The 18,658-nt window shown below is 49.8% G+C and overlaps 1 protein-coding gene across 1 annotated transcript; it reads left to right on the top strand.

Moving 5' to 3' along the window:
• Nucleotides 1-698: 698 nt before the first annotated feature.
• SIAH2 (siah E3 ubiquitin protein ligase 2) lies at nucleotides 699-17,937 on the top strand. The gene is made up of 2 exons (XM_082839915.1): nucleotides 699-1,481; nucleotides 16,468-17,937. Exons 1-2 carry the CDS (start codon nucleotides 1,068-1,070, stop codon nucleotides 17,023-17,025), a joined length of 972 nt encoding a protein of 323 aa, XP_082696041.1. The 5' UTR covers nucleotides 699-1,067; the 3' UTR covers nucleotides 17,026-17,937.
• The last annotated feature ends 721 nt before the right edge of the window (nucleotides 17,938-18,658 follow it).

The raw sequence follows: 18,658 nt of genomic DNA on the forward strand, positions 1-18,658 counted from the left end.
AACTCTCCTTTTAGCCAACTCTGTCCACGAACTCCCTCCCCGGCCTGCTAGCAAGTCAAAGGCGCTCGATTCAACGAAGGCTTCGGCAGGTCCGATGAGAAAGGAGTAGTTTACCTCCTCTCCATCTTGGGAAGCAGGACAAAGGAGTGACCCAAACACACCCCTAACAGCCCAGCACTAGGTCCCGCGCCCGCTGCAGACCCAACCCCAGCCCCTTGCCCTGCTCTCGCCCAAAGCTCCGGGTCCTGACCCCGCGCTCCAGACTAAGAGCTGGCCTGGCCGAGCGGCACGCCTCCCCCGCGCGCTGCTGACTCAACCCAGGGAAGTGAAACGTCTCGGTTTTTTCCGACCTGTTGTAGTCGGGCGCCCGCGTCCTGCCCCGCCCACCATCCAAGGCCCCGCCCCGCCTAAAGTTGTCCTGGATTGCGCCCGCGGGAAGCGTCGGCGTGACTCCCCGGGGTGCGGCCAGAGGGCTTGGGCAACGCCTTCCCAAAGAGCGGCCCCCGCCTCCGCAGCCCGGAAAAGCAAGACCCCGCGCGGCGGCTACAGCGGCGACCGGACATGCTCACTGGCGCGGGTCGGGCCCTCAGCCCCGGCAGGAAGCGCCCGCGCTAGGCGGTTCCCCGTGCTGCCAGCTGGAGTCGGGCGGAGCCGGCGCTCCAGCGCAGGGTGGCTCTGCCAGTCCCCGCGCGCCTGGGCGGCCGCACACGTATCCAAGCGTCACGTCCGCGCGCGCCCCCGGGGTTTGCGTCAGCTGCCGCTCCAGGAGCGAGTGGGCCGTGGTTCTGCGCACCGCTAGGCTTCGGGGCTGCGACGCCTCCGGGAGGAGGAGTCTGGGGGCGCGGAGGGGTGTTCGGAGCGCCGGGGACCGCGGAGATTGTCAGCGCGGTTCGGGCCCCCACCCCCCCCCCCCGCCTGCCCGGCGCCGACCGCCTCCGCTGCTCGGTCCCGGGCTGGGCGCGGTGGCGTTGCCCAGGAGCCCGCCGCCCGCGGGGCGCGCACCGCCTTGACCCCGGCGGCCCCGCGGCAGGCAGGCGCCCGCAGTTCCATGGTTGGTTCGGAACGCGATGAGCCGCCCGTCCTCCACCGGCCCCAGCGCTAACAAACCCTGCAGCAAGCAGCCGCCGCCGCAGCCCCAGCACGCTCAGTCCCCGACTGCGCCCCCGGCCGCCGCCACCATCTCGGCTGCGGGCCCCGGCTCGTCCGCGGTGCCCGCCGCGGCGGCGGTGATCTCGGGCCCCGGCGGCGGCGGGGCTGGCCCGGTGTCCCCGCAGCACCACGAGCTGACCTCGCTCTTCGAGTGCCCGGTCTGCTTTGACTATGTCCTGCCCCCCATCCTGCAGTGCCAGGCCGGGCACTTGGTGTGTAACCAATGCCGCCAGAAGTTGAGCTGCTGCCCGACGTGCAGGGGCGCCCTGACGCCCAGCATCAGGAACCTGGCTATGGAGAAGGTGGCCTCGGCAGTCCTGTTTCCCTGCAAGGTAAGCCCAGGTGCCAGCCGCGCACCTCCACCCGGCGACCTCCCGGAACTCCTGTGTCCTCCAGCCCACTCTCAGGCGCTGAGAGGCAGGTGGCATCTCTCTTATTAAAAAAAAAAAAAAATGTTTACACCTTGTCGACGCTCCCCCATGCCCACCTGTCCACTTTGAGAGTAGCTCTGGGCTGACAGCTGCCCGATCACTGACCCCAGCCTAATTGGCACGCGATCGTTGTTAGAACACTTCACGCTCTCCCCACCCGGAGCCTGCGTACTCTGCAGACGTGTACTCAGGCTGGGTAGAGCTGGGCCGCCCAAGTAAAACTTGGACCGGGAAGCTGACTATCTTTGGGGGATTGAGGGGGGGGGGGATGGGCGAACCAAACGCACCCTTTACCAGCGCTGGGCTTGGAAGAATTGCTACTGTATTCCTCCTGCACCCCGCGCCTGCTTTCAGCGCACCCCTGACACGTGGGAGCCCTCGGGAGGGTAGCTAAAAAAAGGGTGCCTACAGCCTGTTTTCCTCCAGCAACAAGAGAACCCTGTAAGCCACGCCTTTCCCTCTCCCAGGCTTCCAAGAACTGGGGAGTTGTGTTTTTTCACTAAGTGGGGTGAAAGCAAGAGTTGATGGGAATTTAACAGGAAGGGCACGCAGGAGCTGTTGTTACAGTTCTTTAAAGCCCATCACTTTATTTTTTATTTAGTTGAAAAATTATCGATGATCTTGCAAAAAAAAAAAGCACATCACTGAGACAAGAAGTCAAGTGGAAGAGCAAGTTGTCGCACCTCCTTTCCCACCAATGTTAGGTTTAGTATGCATCTGCATAGGGTTTTTTCTAACCATATATAAATATGCTCTTCCGCAGCTGAATATAGAATCGTAGATGTCAGTGTCAGAAAGGTTTATATATGCACACATAAGTTTTCTCCAAAAATGGCTTCTGCAACTTGCTGTCTTAAATTCGTTTCATCACACGTATTTTTCTATGTCTGCAACCTAGCTCTACCTCCTTGTATTTTAAATGACTGCATAATATTGCATTGTGTGGTCATATTGTAGCATCTGTTTACCTACATCTGTCATTTAAAAATCTTCAGGAGCAGTTTCAGAGACATACCTCTCTATGTTACCTTATTATAACCTAGAATTTTACTGTAAAGTTCACTCTCTGAACTTAGAAATAATGTCATTAATACTTCTGTGTTTTTTTGTAAAAGTAACTACTGTCTCTTGGGCCATTTAGGCTGTCTTGCATTGCTGCTGCTTACTTTTATAGGGCAAGAGCTTATTTTTAAATTAAAAATAGTCCACCAGAGAATTGAAGCTTGGGACTCAAGTCAGTAAAATGAGTGATTTAATTTGGTCTGTGCCCTACCACAAATCAAGTCTAAAATAGCGAATTCAAATAAGGGTTTGAAGCCGTGTCTGGGCTGTGGGTTTTCAGTCAACCTTAATAAATGACTCCGCTTTCAACTACTCCTCATGTAATGCTTCCTAATTCACCCAGCCCAGTAGTAGGTTGTTACAAAATTTAGACAAAATAGTTCCAAAATTTTCTTAGGGTCATGAAGAAGGTGGCAGCCTAGCGATTAAGAGAAGGTTTGGCGCTAGGTGACATAAGAGTGGATATTTGAGGTTTGAGGTATTTTGTGGGGCCTGGGTGAGGCGGTGGTAGATGCCCCAAGGGTTTCTGGGGAGTCATCTTCTCAGCCTTTCACTTTCCCCCAAACCTTCAGTGGCTGATAAAAGAAATTATTTTAGATGAATTGCAGGTCACAAATGAGCATTGGATATCAGTCAGCTATCCCTAATTTATTTTTAAAAAGCAGTATCATAAAAGCATTATGTTGCTCCCTAGAGAAAGGGAAAGGGACAGTTACAACATGCTGTCTGAAGTATGAAGTTTCACTTTCAGGATCCAAGATTCTGGTTCCTATTGAAGCATGTGTTCTTTCCTAATGTGAGGTCTCTCTTGAAGAAGAGTTCTCTTGGGAATCAAGGGTGTCCAGCGTTTCTGTACATGTCAGTGATTTTTCAAGTTCCCATTCTGTAAGACTGCACTTGGACAAAGCCATCGCTTTGCAAGCTGAAATTAGACAGGGTCAACCATCGCCCTGCAGACGAGGAACCGAGCTTAGAAAGTGACCTGGGGGCTCACTTTTGTGCGCATGCATATGTGTGAGATTTGTAGAGCTGGAGTATGCATGCCGCAACTCTGGGTGATCAGTAATCCAGACTGTCGACAGGGCAGCTCAGCCAGCTAGTTTGGATCAACCAAACTTGGCTGGATACAGAGGCTCAGCAAGCAGCTGCGATAATGTTTGTTGGGGAGGCCGAGAGCAATAGGGAATGGTGAGGTCTGTGGCAAACTTCAGCAAACTAGGTCTGCCTAGCAAGCCCTATGCCTCACACTTGCCCCTGCAAATCATAGGGACTGCCTTGTCACTTGTCCCTACCTGCTCTGAGTCTCTCTCATGGGCTGGCTCATGGGAGAAAGCGGATGTTGGGTAAAATACCAGAAGCCAGGTCTCAGGAGTTGCCTAGCACTGCCATTGTTTGCCTGCGAGACCACCTCTGGGGGCCTTGATGTCCTCATCTGTAATGAGGAGATTGGACTGTTCAACTTCTGAGGACCTGTAGCTTCCAGAATTCCATGAAGAGAAGGGAGGCTCTGTGGAATGCTTGTTGGATGCCCTTTGCGTGCCAGCTCCTCTGCATGGGTCATCTTTTATGAGTTTGCTTTTCTTTTTCGCAGGTGAGGAAACAAGCGCCTATAGAGAGGTTAAGTGTTAAGTGACTTGTCGAGATCACACAGTGGACCAGCCCATAAACCTGCATTCGGAAGGCACACATCCTTTGTACTACTCACTGTGTAGGGATTTGGAATCTGAGCTTATACTCCAAGGCTCCAAAGCATAACTTGAGGTTGACACCAGTAACAAAATCATCCGACTGGATGAGTTCACCAGATGGACACGTCCCAATGAGACAACATAGATGCTGACTCTAAAATTCATTGGCAGGAATGTGGTAGGGCTTGTGGAGTGAGAAGATCCGGCGGGGTGGCGGGGAGAGGAGGGAGGGAACCGCCGACAGACCTAATATTTGGGGGGATTTCAACCCAGCTCTGAACTGCTTGTGCTTCAGTTGCCCCCAAAATGGATGTGTTGTCAAATAGCTTCCTTATGTAGGTGTGGGGTCACATAATTAAAGGCTAGAGTCCTGCCAGCACCTCTGATAGAGGGCACCATATGCGCTATTAGCTCAGGTCTCCTTTTAAAAACAGGATCTCTATCAGAGCATGGCTGTCTGCCACCTGTGGTATTTTTAGTCCATTCTATGGCCTGTGCCACGCCTGAGAAGTTTAGGCATCGTATCCCCTTATCTCAAACCCACCGCCACCTCCGGGGAGCGTGGGTGTAGGGGGAGAAGTGAAGGTTGACACCTCGGTGCCCCCCACTCAACAGTGTATTTTCATATTAGCCAAGTATTTCTCTTCGCAGCCGTGGGAAACGCTCAGCCATCTCAGCCCACTTACACTGTGAGACGTTTTCTTTCCACTTTTTCTCTGGCTGCTCTAAAAGTTTCTAGCGGCATCATCACCAAATAATTGCGGAACTGGAAAGCCTCTGCCAGATTAAGTCTTCCCTGCAGTTGGATTGTGACAGTGTTGTTAGTGTCGCTCAAAAAACAAAAGGTCAAATTAGATAATCCAGCTGAAAGTTAAAAGCTCCTCAGTGTGGACTCATCTAGCCAGGTAGGGACAAATTGTAAATACCAGCAGGGACAGGTAATGCGAGGGACAGAGGCATCTGACACGTGGCCTCAGGTTCGGGTGACGTCAGGGGCAGTGGGGGTGGTTGGGAGTTGGACCACACATGCCACCTTCAAAGAGGGCAACTTTTGCCTGAGACTGGCCGGTTGGCAGGGATGGGAATGTGGATGCAGCCATGCCAGACCTTTGGATTTGTTCAAGAAAAGCCAGAAATCTGGATTTTTTGAATGTTACATATCTCAATTTGGGCTTCCCTGGTGGCGCAGTGGTTAAGAATCCGCCTGCCAATGCAGGCGACACGGTTCGAGCCCTGGTCTGGGAAGATCCCACATGCCGCGGAGCAACTAAGCCCGTGCGCCACAACTACTGAGCCTGCGTGCTAGAGCCCGCGAGCCACCACTGCTGAGCCCGTGTGCCACAACTACTGAAGCCCGCGCGCCTAGAGCCCATGCTCCGCAGCAAGAGAAGCCACCGCGATGAGAAGCCCGCGCACCCCAATGAAGAGTAGCCCCCGCTTGCCGCAACTAGAGAAAGCCTGCACGCAGCAACGAAGACCCAACGCAGCCATAAATAAATAAATTTTTTTTTTAATCTCAATTTTTTTTAACATTGGCCAAATTCAAATGTAAAGCCAGTACTTGCAGGCCCAACCAACCATGTCTGCAGACCAAATTCCAGCTGCCAGTGTGCAACCTCTGACCTGGTTCTCTTCTAGAAAGCATCCATTGAGACTGGAAGTTTTCATTTAACTCTGAGCATGCATGAACTTTGAAACTCTGATAGGCCCCAACTGTTACAGCTTATTCCCTTTTCATCTTTGTTTTGCCCAGAGAGAATGCTCAACCTTCTGGCCTTTGGGGGACCTGAACTGTTGTCCGATTGACTAGATGTTTGACTTTGTACAAGGCACCTGAGTGCCTTTAAGAGAAAGAGTTGAACTAAATGATTATACCAAGGATCTTTTTTTGCCCTAAGATTTGGGAATCTAGCGAGCTGTCCAAGGGAAAAGGGCACTACGCAGGAGACAGGACTGGGTTCTCATCCTGGCTTTCTGTGACCTCGGTCCAGTCACTTCTTCCTTGAACCTTTCTGTTCGTCAGTTTAAAAGAACGGAGCTAACCCCTAGCTGGTGGGCGCTCTCAGATCAGAAGTGCTGCAGAGGGCTTCTGCTTCACCAAATCAGATGGAAGATGGGTGGGATCACAGTGGTTGCTAGGTGATGGGCGATCAGTCACCTAAAATTCTGAGGGTATAAGCTGATTTGCCAAAACAATTTCAAAGATCTCTTCTGAGCCTCAGTAATTCCCCTAAGACAAAAGCCTTTACTTTGGAAATCGTCCCTGCCGTCCTCACTCCTGGCTGAAGTTGACCAGGTTGCCTCCTAAAAGCCTGTGCTGGCAGGCACTGGGGTCCATGTGCATTTCTGGTGAGGCTCAAGATACTCAAGAACAAAGTTGACAGCTTTTGAATATCAAATCAAGAACAGAAGCCCCAACTAGGAAAGAGAACCAAAGTTTAATGCTGATTCTACGCAGAGTTGGCCAAAGAATTTTCACAGGTCGCCACCGTCTGGAACTAGACTAAATCATTGTTACTTAAAGGTGATCTTTAGTACAAGCAGAGCCAAAAGGTACAGCAGGTCTGACCTATAAAGTCCCCAGCCTAGGAATGGATTAGAGTTGCCCTTTTTCTGTGAAGCCGCATATAAAGTGCTGTATACAGATGACTACAGTAAGACCTCAGTGTAAAATGTCTTAAGAGCCAGACTTGTACATCTGATGAAATTTGTGAACTGTGACATTTCTCATTCCCACCCGTAAGGGCCTCCTCACTCCTTGAAAGGGGCACAGAGTCGGTACACATCTGCCAGAGTGAACACCAGCCTTCAGAGCCATTGTGTGTTGCTGGTGAGTCACACAGAAAGGCTTCCTGAGCAAATGTGGTTTTTGGGGTTCTTTCTAAATTTTTTTAAAAAATATTTTACTTTTTTTTTTAAAAAATAAATTTATTTATTTATTTTTGGCTGTGTTGGGTCTTCGTTTCTGTGCGAGGGCTTTCTCTAGTTGTGGCGAGCAGGGGCCACTCTTCATCGCGGTGCACCTCTCACTGTCGCGGCCTCTCTTGTTGCAGAGCACAGGCTCCAGACGCGCAGGCTCAGTAGTTGTGGCTCACGGGCGCAGTTGCTCCGCGGCATGTGGGATCCTCCCAGACCAGGGCTCGAACCCGTGTCCCCTGCACTGGCAGGCAGACTCTCAACCAGTGTGCCACCAGGGAAGCCCGCAAATGTTTTTTTATATTAAACCTGAGTGTACTTTCTGATGCTTGTGAGAGATACAGAAAATTCCCTAGCAGAATTTCATCAACTTTGCCCCACGTGTGCATCTTTCTCCATTCGTTTCTTAAAAATTGGGAAGCTGTCATTCTCATTTCCAGTTGGGTAAAGGCTTTATTGTAATGAATTTTACACTGTACAGTGTCTGTGAGTAAAAGGTTATCCCCTTCCAAGTTTTCAGCCACAGACACTGTCGAGATGGATGGAAGGTAACCTGTGTTAAATGTGTGGACCTGGGCCCTGTATTATAACTTTCAATCAATAAAGGTAGTGTCTTTGGCTCACTCCTTCTTCCCCAGGCTACCTCTTAACTCTGGTTGGGTTTTTTGGGGGGTTTTTTTTGTGTTTTTTTTTTTTTTTGCGGTACGCGGGCCTCTCACTGCTGTGGCCTCTCCCTTTGCGGAGCACAGGCTCTGGACGCGCAGGCTCAGCGGCCGTGGCTCATGGGCCCAGCCGCTCCGCGGCATGTGGGATCTTCCCGGACCGGGGCACGAACCCGTGTCCCCTGCATCGGCAGGCGGACTCTCAACCACTGCGCCACCAGGGAAGCCCATGATCATTATTTTTAATGTAGAACATATGGGAGATTTCAATTTGATATTATTTTCCATAATCCCCACCACCTAGAATAGCCACTGCACCATTTTTGCATAGGTCCTTGCAAACTTACCACTACATCAAAATATACAAACAAACAACGAAAAACAAGTCAGATGGGAAATCCACATACTATTTCATAACCTGTTTTCATCTAACACATTGTGACTGCTTTTCCACACTGATAAATATTCCTTAAGATCCTGTTTAATGGCTGCATAGAAATGCAGCTCCATGACTCTGGAATGTTATGGAATGGAATGTTGATTATGAATGTATCAGTTATTTAATCAAACTCCAGTTTGTGGTCATTTAAATCATTCTGTTTTCTTACTGTGTTTAAAAAAGAAAAGAAAGAAAAGTACTGCTATAACTGAATCCCTGTGCATAAGAAAATAATCATTTCCTAATGATAAATTCCTAGATGTTGAATGATAGGGCCAAAGGGTAAGTGCAGAAATCAGAAGCTATTGCTCATGCAGCCACATTGCCTTCTCACGTAGAATCATTTACAATCAAGTGCCCACTTTTCTCCAGCGTCACCAGCAATGGGTGTTATCCTTTTGCTTTTCTTAATGCTGCTGCCTGCTTTTTCTCCCTCATGTAACATCAGGCGAGAGTTGGCCCCTCCTGATGACCCACTAACTTTTCATCAGACCCACCCCTGCCTTGGAATCCCCTGCAGCCCCAAGCCCTTTCTTCCTACAAACCATCTGCCTAGCCAGCCATCGCCCCACCCCTCCCACCCCATCCTTCTGAAACCCTGAGTCTAACTCTGGAGATAGATGTGCCAACAGAGCCCTTCTGAAGTAGTAGGAGCAGAGGAGTCTGGAGGCCTCCCTCAGTGGTGGTGTTGGAGCTGCATTAAAAAGGATGAGCAGGACTTCCCTGCTGGCGCAGTGGTTAAGAATCCGCCTGCCAATGCAGGGGACACGGGTTCGAGCCCTGGTCCGGGAAGATCCCACATGCCGGGGAGCAACTAAGCCTGCGCGCCACAACTACTGAGCCTGCGCTCTAGAGCCCGTGAGCCGCAACTACTGAGCCCATGTGCCACAACTACTGAAGCCCGTACACCTAGAGCCAGTGCTGTGCAACAAGAGAAGCCACCGCAATGAGAAGCCTGAGTACCGCAACGAAGAGTAGCCCCCGCTCACCGCAACTAGAGAAAGCCCGCGCGCAGCAATGAAGACCCAACGCAGCCAAAAATAAATAAAAATGTTTTTAAAATTAAAAAGGATGAGCAGCGGCACGCCCACAGAGAAGGAAGGGATGGAAGATCCTGATGGGGCTGCGTGCAAGGCCAGTGCTTGTAGAAAATGTTGTTTACCTGGTCCGAGCTGGGTGCATTACCTCACGTTATCCTCCTGATTACTTTGTAAAGGAAGTAGGACACGGTTAGCATCCCCCCTAAGAGATTTGCCCAAAGTTTGTTAGTTTGGGGAGCAGAAACTCCAGAATGTGCCTTATAATTACACATAACCTCCTGCCCTTTCTGCTACCAACTCCACCAGCTGAGGAACAGGGATCCCAGCCTCACGTAGTGGCTTTTGGAGGGATGGCGGTAGTGGTACCAGAAGGGGCCTTTTATTTAACTGGGCACACAGGATGCCCAGTTACATTTGAGTTTCAAATAAATAATTTTTTGATATAAGTATAACCCAAACATTGTCTGTAACATACTGAGCTGCGTGTATCTTCATTTGCTACATCTGGCAACCCTACCACTTCAGCCTTCTTGTGAATTCAGTTGCATTCACTGAGAAAAACGTCCGGAGGGATCGTAGCGCCGTTTAAAGGGTGGGCAGGGCAGCGAACGTGATCATGCAGGTGGGAGCTTGGCGGGAAGGGTGTATTGAGAAAGTCTGGACAAGGCCCATACCGCCTCTCACTCCAGCTCCTACTTTACGACGCTTTTGTTTGCTTGAACAGAGACTCTGAAGGGACCTTACGAAACTGGTTCTCCAAGCCATTGTGGGGTTGCCTGCTAGCTCATGGTCAGATGAGAGGTATATTTGGTCAAAAGTCAACTTTTGTTTAACATTTCCAAGATTAAAAAGAACCCCCTGCCAGCCCAAGGAGTCTTCGTAAGGCCAGACACACGCACACCCCTCCCCAAGAGTAGGATGTTCTCGGATGACTGCAATAATAAGATGCCAGACTCTTCCACCAAGTCCCCTTCAGTAAGAAAACTCTGCCCCATGAGGCTCGTCGACTTTTTCTTAGGCAAAAAGGAGGAATTTTTGAGCCTAAGATGTGAATTAGCATTGCCTTCTCCGGAAGAAAGTTTTATAAAGTTAAATGTCAGTATTTTCTTAGCCTCACCACTATTTGACAGCTCAAGTACTGAGTGACACTGTCTTCTCTGTGAAACTGTTACTGCACTATAGGTAGATAATTATGTCTTTGCACTACCTCATAGCAGAGGTGAGGAATATACCGTTTGAGTTAAGTGAAAATCCACTGAAGTTCTTAGAGGAAGGATGCTAGACAGACAGATGCAGGGTGAGTATGATTATTATAATAAAGAAGAGATGTCACTTTCTCCTGTTGCCCACATCTGAAATTCTCCACTGGTAATGACAGCTAAGGGCTGAGTAGTAGGTAGCTTTATGGACCCACTCAGAGGTGACTTGGTAGGTAGGTAGGCTCAATCCAAGGTTACACAGGACACTGGGTACTTGAGTTCTAATCACACCCACTCTACCAGTGGTTGTAAACACATTTTAAGCAAGAGGGACATATAGCCATCAAAACGACGAAAGCATCATGTTTCCCCATCTATGTAAGGTTTCAGAAAAGCTATAAACACCCCCCCCCCGCACAAATAGTTTATGTAAATAAGGTGATAATGTGATATGCAGTAGATATTCTTATCTATAGTCCATATTCAAATTTCAGTGGTTGCCCCAGCAATGCCCTTTGTAGCAATTTTGGTTTCCCAGTCCAGGGTCAGACATTGCATTTGGCTGTCAGTGTGCATTCTGTGATGATGAAAGCTTATTTAGATGGAAAGAAAGTGCACTTTGCTTTTGCTTACGCTTACTCTGAGACAAGGTCGTTTCTTGGATTTAATTCAAAAGTTTATAAGCATCAGCAGCACAATATATATTGTACTTTGTTTCTCTTGAGCCATTCTCGTTTGAGGCGCTGGCAGACACTTTGCGAATACATGTCACTGTTTCCTAGGAGGTAAGCAGGGGAGGCAAGGCGGTTACCTCACAGTCCCCAGGAGGGACCTGCTTCCGTGCACGGCGCCTCCAGTGTCATAGCCTGTTGATTGTGGGAGTCCAGCAAGTCGTTCTTGAATCGCGTGGACTCAGATTTGCTTAAGTAGGTGAAAAGACTTATTCTAAACCAGTCACAGGATCCATGACCTTAACTAGCATGCAAGCTAAGAATTGTTTATATACCCATTCCGTAAACAAATATAATATGCCTGCGTTTCTTAGGTAAATAACAGGTGTCTAGTGTTTGACTACGTTTCTGACACACCTCGTCGTGTGTATTTGAGTGTCAAGGTGTCTCTGTGCCAAAAAGGGAGAAAAACCTTGTCTAAATTCCAGCCTAAGTAAAACAACCTTCAAACCCCACGTCCAGAAAACAATTGGCACTATTTACTGCTCTCTGCAAAGACATCAGAGTGAGGCACCGGGTCACATGTTGCCCTTTTCATGGCAGGACGTGTTTGCACAAGACTTTTGAGCCATCGCAATGTGCAGAGTTTCTAAAAGAGAAGTCAGAAATGTTATTTCAACATCGCTTTGTTTCTCACTCTGCTGGGCCATCTCCCCCATGCCACACACATTCTTCTTTAGCTTTGGGCTACTGTGTGTGTCTGTGTCGCCCCTAACCTCCCGTTAAAGAGGTTCACTTAAAGCACATCCCACTCAGCCCCGGAAGAGACGAGCAGATACTTGCCGGTGGAGAAATCTCATTTATAACCATGGATGTGTCCCAGGCTGCAGACAGCCCTCTGCAAAGCAGCCCAGATGCTTTATCTCAGGAACAAGAGTGTGCAGTGAAGAAGCAGGTGTCTCAAGGAAAGCGGGCATCCTTTGAACCCTCCCCTTGGGTGGGCAGGCCCCAGCCAGACTGAGAGAAGGGAAGCCTCAGGACTTTCTTGCCAGAGGCCAGGGAAGGCTGGGAGGGCCTAATTACTGGTTACTTGTTTGTGAGGTACCGCCACCTCATTCCTTAGGGTGGGCTGCTATCAGGGCTGTTTTATCTCCTTGCCACCCAAGGAAGAAGTTCGTATTCGAACCTGCTTCCAGAAGCAGTGTATCTGTGGACGCTGGGTGTTGTGTGTGTGTTCCGTGGAGGGTACGGGGCATCAAGGCAGATGGAAATTGTCTCTTTTTCTCGAGAGTGGTTCTTAGACTGTCTGACTCCTAAGCCGTCGTGTGCCAAAAAAGAGCAGCAGAGGACCCGGAAACAGAGCTCTGACCCTGGTGTGGCCACCAGTGACGACATGGCCAGGATGAGTCAGTCAGTCTGTGAAACGGGTGGAACCAGTGCCCCAGGCTCCCTCCACGCTGCACAGGCCATCAAGGTCTAGTCGTGCGTCAGGGCTGGCGTTTCTGAGCTGCCCTGGGTAGCGCCCGCTGGCTGGGCCGGTGACCAGCCCGACCCGCTTCCTGGTGGGGCCCCTCCTCGCGGCTGCGAGTGTGGCAGCCCCGCCAGGCTCTGTCACTCGTTGGAGACCAGTGGCTGTCCACTGGGGTGATTTTGCTGCCCAGGAGACATTTGGCCAGGCCTGGCGACATTTCTGGTTGTCAGAACGTGGTGGGTGGGGGTAGAGGGGTAGAGGCCAGGGATGCTGCTAAACGGCCTCCAGTGCACAGCCCCCCAAACCCAGACTCATCTGCTCTTTGTCAATAGTGCCGTAGAGAAACCCAGAAAGTAAACTAAACTGCCAGTGACGTCCCTGACGGAGCCTGGACCCTCCTCCTCACTTAGGTTTCATCCCCACTGTTTGCTCCACTAACCCTCTGTGAAAACTGGATGGACCTGCACCATCCACAGTCCGCTTCATCCACAGTGAGGCTTCCCATCCGCCCTCTTCCTCAACCTCTCCCCACTTTGAAATCACCTATCACCGCCCCCCACCCCGTCTTCCTTTGCATAGTTACCCGTTCTTCTGATGTATTTGAGCCGTTTATTGTTGCATGATGTGGCCCCTCTGACAGCAAACACCACAGGGGGCGGGATCTGCGCCACAGAGGTTGGCAGCCCTTAGAAATCCTTGGAGCTTGTCGAGAAAACACAAGCCCAGGGACCAGTGCAGTTTGGGTTTGCTCCTCAGTGGCACCTAGACCATTTTATAGACAGTCTCGGGGAATTCATAGACCCTGAAGCCTGCCCTCTGATCCCTGGAGGAGTGCCCCTAATGTAGGTGACAAGAACGTCATTCGAGAACAATGGCGAGACTGTCACAAGTATGAAGTGTGGCACGAGAGCGCACGTGTATGTGTGCGTGTGAGTGCACACACGTTGAAAGTTTAGATCTTTCCTTTTGAGAGATCACCTCTAATCTAGTCGTCCTAACAGTGGTGCCAATGGTCACGAAGACACACCCTCACCCGTGATGGAAAAGAGAAGGAATAGATCGGCATTAATGTTCAGCTTGTTTACGAAAAGCAGAGTGAGCACATTAACACTTTAAAATTATATTTATTTAAGTTAATAGAGGCCGCAGCAAGATCTTTTCTCATAAGGTCACTGTCCACACAGATGCTAAGTAACGCCTGGTCTATTCGTGTCATCTGGGGAGGTCCCCTGTTCTCTGTATTTGGGTCGAAGGCAGAGTGTGTGACTTGTAAGGCAAACCAATAATTCAGAATATAAATATTCCTACTTGAGTTACGCAAGAAAAAGTTCTAAAATGATTGCTAGGTGATAAATATTTGTTGTACGTTTGACTTCGTGAACCTGGAGTGGTTTGGGGCTTTGGGCTGGGGAAGAGGGGCAGGTGGTACTTTTCTGTACACTCTGTGCCAGAGTGCATCTCATTCCTGGAATTATTCCTAGGCAGCTGTGGTAAACAGCCAATGCTGAAAGGTCTTCAGAACCAAGTATTGAGGGCTTGTTTCAGCCAGGGAATCTGCCAGGCTCTGGGCCAATTCTTGCTATTTTTATTGTGTGGATGTGTGTTTTTAAACACCCGGCAGAAGCGCCTCACCCATCACTCACAGAAGACCATCAGAAGGCTCTGTGTTCCGAACCTCACCCTAGATTTAAAACACAGTTAATAGAGGTGTGTCTTTTAGGGCCTTACACTATTAGGAACACAAACTATAAATATATATGGATAAATAAATTTGTTTCTCCTGATTAAGTTTCTTATACCTGTACTTTTAAAATTAGTCTGTGGTTTTTTGTTTTGTTTTTTTTTTTTGCGGTACGCGGGCCTCTCACTGCTGTGGCCTCCCCCGTTGCGGAGCACAGGCTCCAGACGCACAGGCCCAGCGGCCATGGCTCACGGGCCCAGCCGCTCCACGGCACGTGGGATCTTCCCGGACCGGGGCACGAACCCGCGTCCCCTGCGTCGGCAGGCACACTCTCAACTACTGCGCCACCAGGGAAGCCCTAGTCTGTGGTTTTAAAAGATGAATACACAATTCCTACGGGCAAAGTAAGTAACTGGTCAACTACTTCTGCCAATTTCTACTGAAGACCGTTTTAATTCACTTTAGGCACAGAGGAGGAAGGAGCTGCGTCTCTCTCTTTAAGCCACCCTCTTCTTCCGTATTAGGGGAGACTCATCTCCCTAAGGGTGGTAGCTGCCTTCTCTGCTCTGTATCCACTCAGTGACTACAGCTTAGGGTCTTGTAAAGGAGAAGATGCTCAGTGTCTGCTTATTGCTAGTGATGAATTCAGCTGTAAAGAGGAGAATGTGACCTAGTTAAAGTTTATAAGGGGTTTATTCCCTAAAGCAGGGTAGGGAGAAGCAAAAACAGCTGTGGGGTTTCGTTTTGTTTTTTTAGCATTGGACATAGCATCTTGGAAAAATGACATGGGGGACTTCCCTGGCCGTCCAGCGGCTAGGACTTGGCTCTTTCACTGCTGTGGTCCTGGGTTCAGTCCCTGGTTGGGGAACTAAGATCCTGCAAGCTGCCTGGCACGGCCAAAAAAAAAAAAGAAGAAAAATGACGTGGCTCTTCACTCATCTGGTGTCTTCATGTCTCAACAGGGGGCAGGGGAATCCAAGGGGGGGAACCCAGATGGCATACCTGCCACCCTGGGCTCGAGGGGGATGGAGCTAACTTCTGGTTTCCCCTGAAAAGTTCATTCAGGTTTCGTCGTCCTTGACAAAACAACAGCCTAGTACTCTGGGCAAGTGTCTACTTGTGAGCTGATTCTCCATCTGGTATCTGGGAATTAACATGGTCATTCTTATGAAGGTTGGGTATAGAAATCTAATTCCTTTTGGTGTGGTCTTGTCTCATGATGGATGTGATTTATCCATCAGGAATGTCATCCTGAGTGCAGGGAAAAAAGGTTTTGTTCCCACCCTATTAAGGCAGCGTTGGAGGGAGAGACTGTCAGAAAACTCATCTAGGACGAGCGGCCACTCCAGGACCCACTTTAGTTCCCCTTCTTACCGGGCCTGTCACGAGGACCTGACCCACCGGGTCATGAAGAGATGTGCAGTGCACATGGACTTGAGGAAGGGGTCTGGGGAAAGTCCAACGGGCTCTCTTCTGCCCTGGGCTGGTCACTCCAGCAGCAAGAGCAGGGAACCACAGGGCAGCCTTCCCACAGGCTGCCTGCTGGTCACAATTTGAGCCAGGAAGAAGTGGACAGGGACAATGGAGGGGAATTATACTCTCTGCAGAATTGTCTGTAGGGGAAAACTAGTCTGGATATAACATATATTCCTTATCCTACCCCTAAGCAATTCTAAATTCTTTTTAAAAATTCTTTAAATTCACAGAAAATAAGGAAAAGGCCAGATTTTCTAGGGCTGGCTTCACAATTTCGTTTGAGACATTTATAGTAAGAGCACTTGAGTTCTCATGTTTTTAAGTGTTGGAACAGGGGCAGGAATGCAGTTCATTCCTGGTTCGGGATGTGCCCCTGATTTTACGCACAGCAGTACTGAGGATGAATAGGCAGGCACTGAGACTCTGAAGTCTTCGAGGTTTAACTCCTCTCGAGCAAAAGTAGTTGAAATAAGAATGCAGTTTAAGTCTTGGAAACCCGAGCGGGTGAAGGCTCTTAGAGGTTTGCCCCCATAGAGGTTGAGGAGGCCCGAGGTCTCACTCTGACTCTTTCTGTCCCCACAGTACGCCACCACGGGCTGTTCCCTGACCCTACACCACACGGAGAAGCCGGAGCACGAAGACATCTGTGAATACCGTCCCTACTCTTGCCCTTGTCCCGGTGCTTCCTGCAAGTGGCAGGGGTCCCTGGAAGCCGTGATGTCCCATCTCATGCACGCCCACAAGAGCATCACCACCCTTCAGGGAGAAGACATCGTCTTCCTGGCCACAGACATTAACCTGCCGGGGGCTGTGGACTGGGTGATGATGCAGTCGTGTTTCGGCCATCACTTCATGCTGGTGCTGGAGAAACAAGAGAAGTACGAGGGCCACCAGCAGTTCTTCGCCATCGTTCTGCTCATCGGCACCCGCAAGCAGGCTGAGAACTTCGCCTACAGACTGGAGTTGAACGGGAACCGGAGGAGACTGACCTGGGAGGCCACGCCCCGGTCCATCCACGACGGCGTGTCCTCGGCCATCATGAACAGCGACTGCCTGGTGTTCGACACAGCCATAGCACATCTTTTCGCAGATAACGGGAACCTTGGAATCAATGTGACTATTTCTACGTGTTGTCCGTGATGTACTGAAATGATTTGGGTATAGTGCTTTATGGTTAATAAAGGTTTTTATAGATGTTTTATTCACTGTGTCTTCACAAGTCAAGACCCACAGTTACCCCATGTTCTGTGTGAACGGCAGCTTCCCATCTGGCATTGGCTCAACAAAGTTCATTAAACTGGGACGGAGGAGGTTGGCCTGTTAGTCATTTGGAGGCCGCTCTGTGACCTAAAACCAACTTTATTATTCAATTTTATTTACTTCCCGAACAGCACCTGACAGGTCGTTCGGGCTCCTCTAGACCCGTATGTTAGGAATCGGAGGCTCTTTCCTGCCTGCCTCCCCGCCTTGGTCCCTGCAGGTTGACAAAAGCACAGTGACTGTCAGCAGATTCCTTAAGTTTACTCTTGTGTTTAAGGGGGTGTGAATTGTTTCAATGCAATTTAAACAGTGTTTCTCAAACCAGATGGCTAACCAATGTGCGTAGAGTCACCTGGAGGGCTCACCTGAAACGTGCAGTCTGGGGAGCCTGCGAATTTAACAATCTCATCAGGGGATTCTTTCCAGCAGTAAAGTTTGAGAATTAATGGGTTAAATTGTGGGAAAGGGTCCCGATTTTAAAGGTGCTTTAAGATTGCCCTCTGCTGATACTGCTTGTCTTTCTACTATTTCATCCACACACCCCCCACCCCAAAATTAAAACTAGAACTACAGACCCCCCTGAACACAGTCCTGAGAGCTGGTCACTGTCTCGTGTTCGGGGTGGATTGCCTAGGAAAGCAAGTCAGATGGCTTTTGATGGCTCTCACGTCGTTTTTGCTCATCACGAGTCCAGAAGACCTGTTTACACGTGGCTTCCTTCAGTGGCCCTCCTTGACTTAGATGGTGGGAAAGACTAGATGAGTAGAGTTGGAAACGCTTTATAACCAGTGTCATCTGCTTGCTGTTTAAAGGAATGTGTTGGGTTCGTTTGTTTGTTTTTGCCACGTTCACTTTAGTTTTTTAATAAATATTTTTCAAAAATGAACATCCTGCTTCATCTTCTGAGTGGAATAATGCATATTTATCGGGTACCTGCTAGGTGCAGGTGCCCTGAAGCTTCACCCCTGCCCTGGGCTTGGAGCTCTCACTGTTTCCACGTGAAGAAACCGTCATTCGTCCAAGATCATGGCGCGGATTGGTGGTACCACTGGGGTCCAAACTCACTTCTCTGAACCACAGAGTGTCATTGGTGCGGCAGGTCTCCTCCTTGGAGCGGTTCTTTCTGCCTGACAGTGCCAGAGCTTGTGGAAGGAGAGTATTCCTCCTGCTTTACAGGATCAGAAGGAAGAGGCTTGGCTAGAGCTGACGTCCAGAGTACTGGGTTCGAAGCCAGGGTGACCCAGTCCCTACGTCCCAACCCTAAACCCTCAGAGGAATTCACAATATTAGCCCTGAATGCCTGGTGAGGATTGACTGCTTACCTTGGTGGCCCGATGGCATTGGAGAAGCACCAGGTGGGAAGGATGGCTTTAGAGTTGTTTTGTTTTTTAGATGAGACTGAGTTTTTAGCCAGGAAAAGAGTTTTGGCAGTTAAGGAATTGCTAAAGCAACTTATCTCCAAGGCTATTCTTCATATAAAGGTGAAAAACAGTGCCATGAATAAAAGAACGTG

Source organism: Leucopleurus acutus, assembly GCF_964270905.1.
Source record: "Leucopleurus acutus genome assembly, chromosome: 5".
Taxonomy (NCBI): domain Eukaryota; kingdom Metazoa; phylum Chordata; class Mammalia; order Artiodactyla; family Delphinidae; genus Leucopleurus; species Leucopleurus acutus.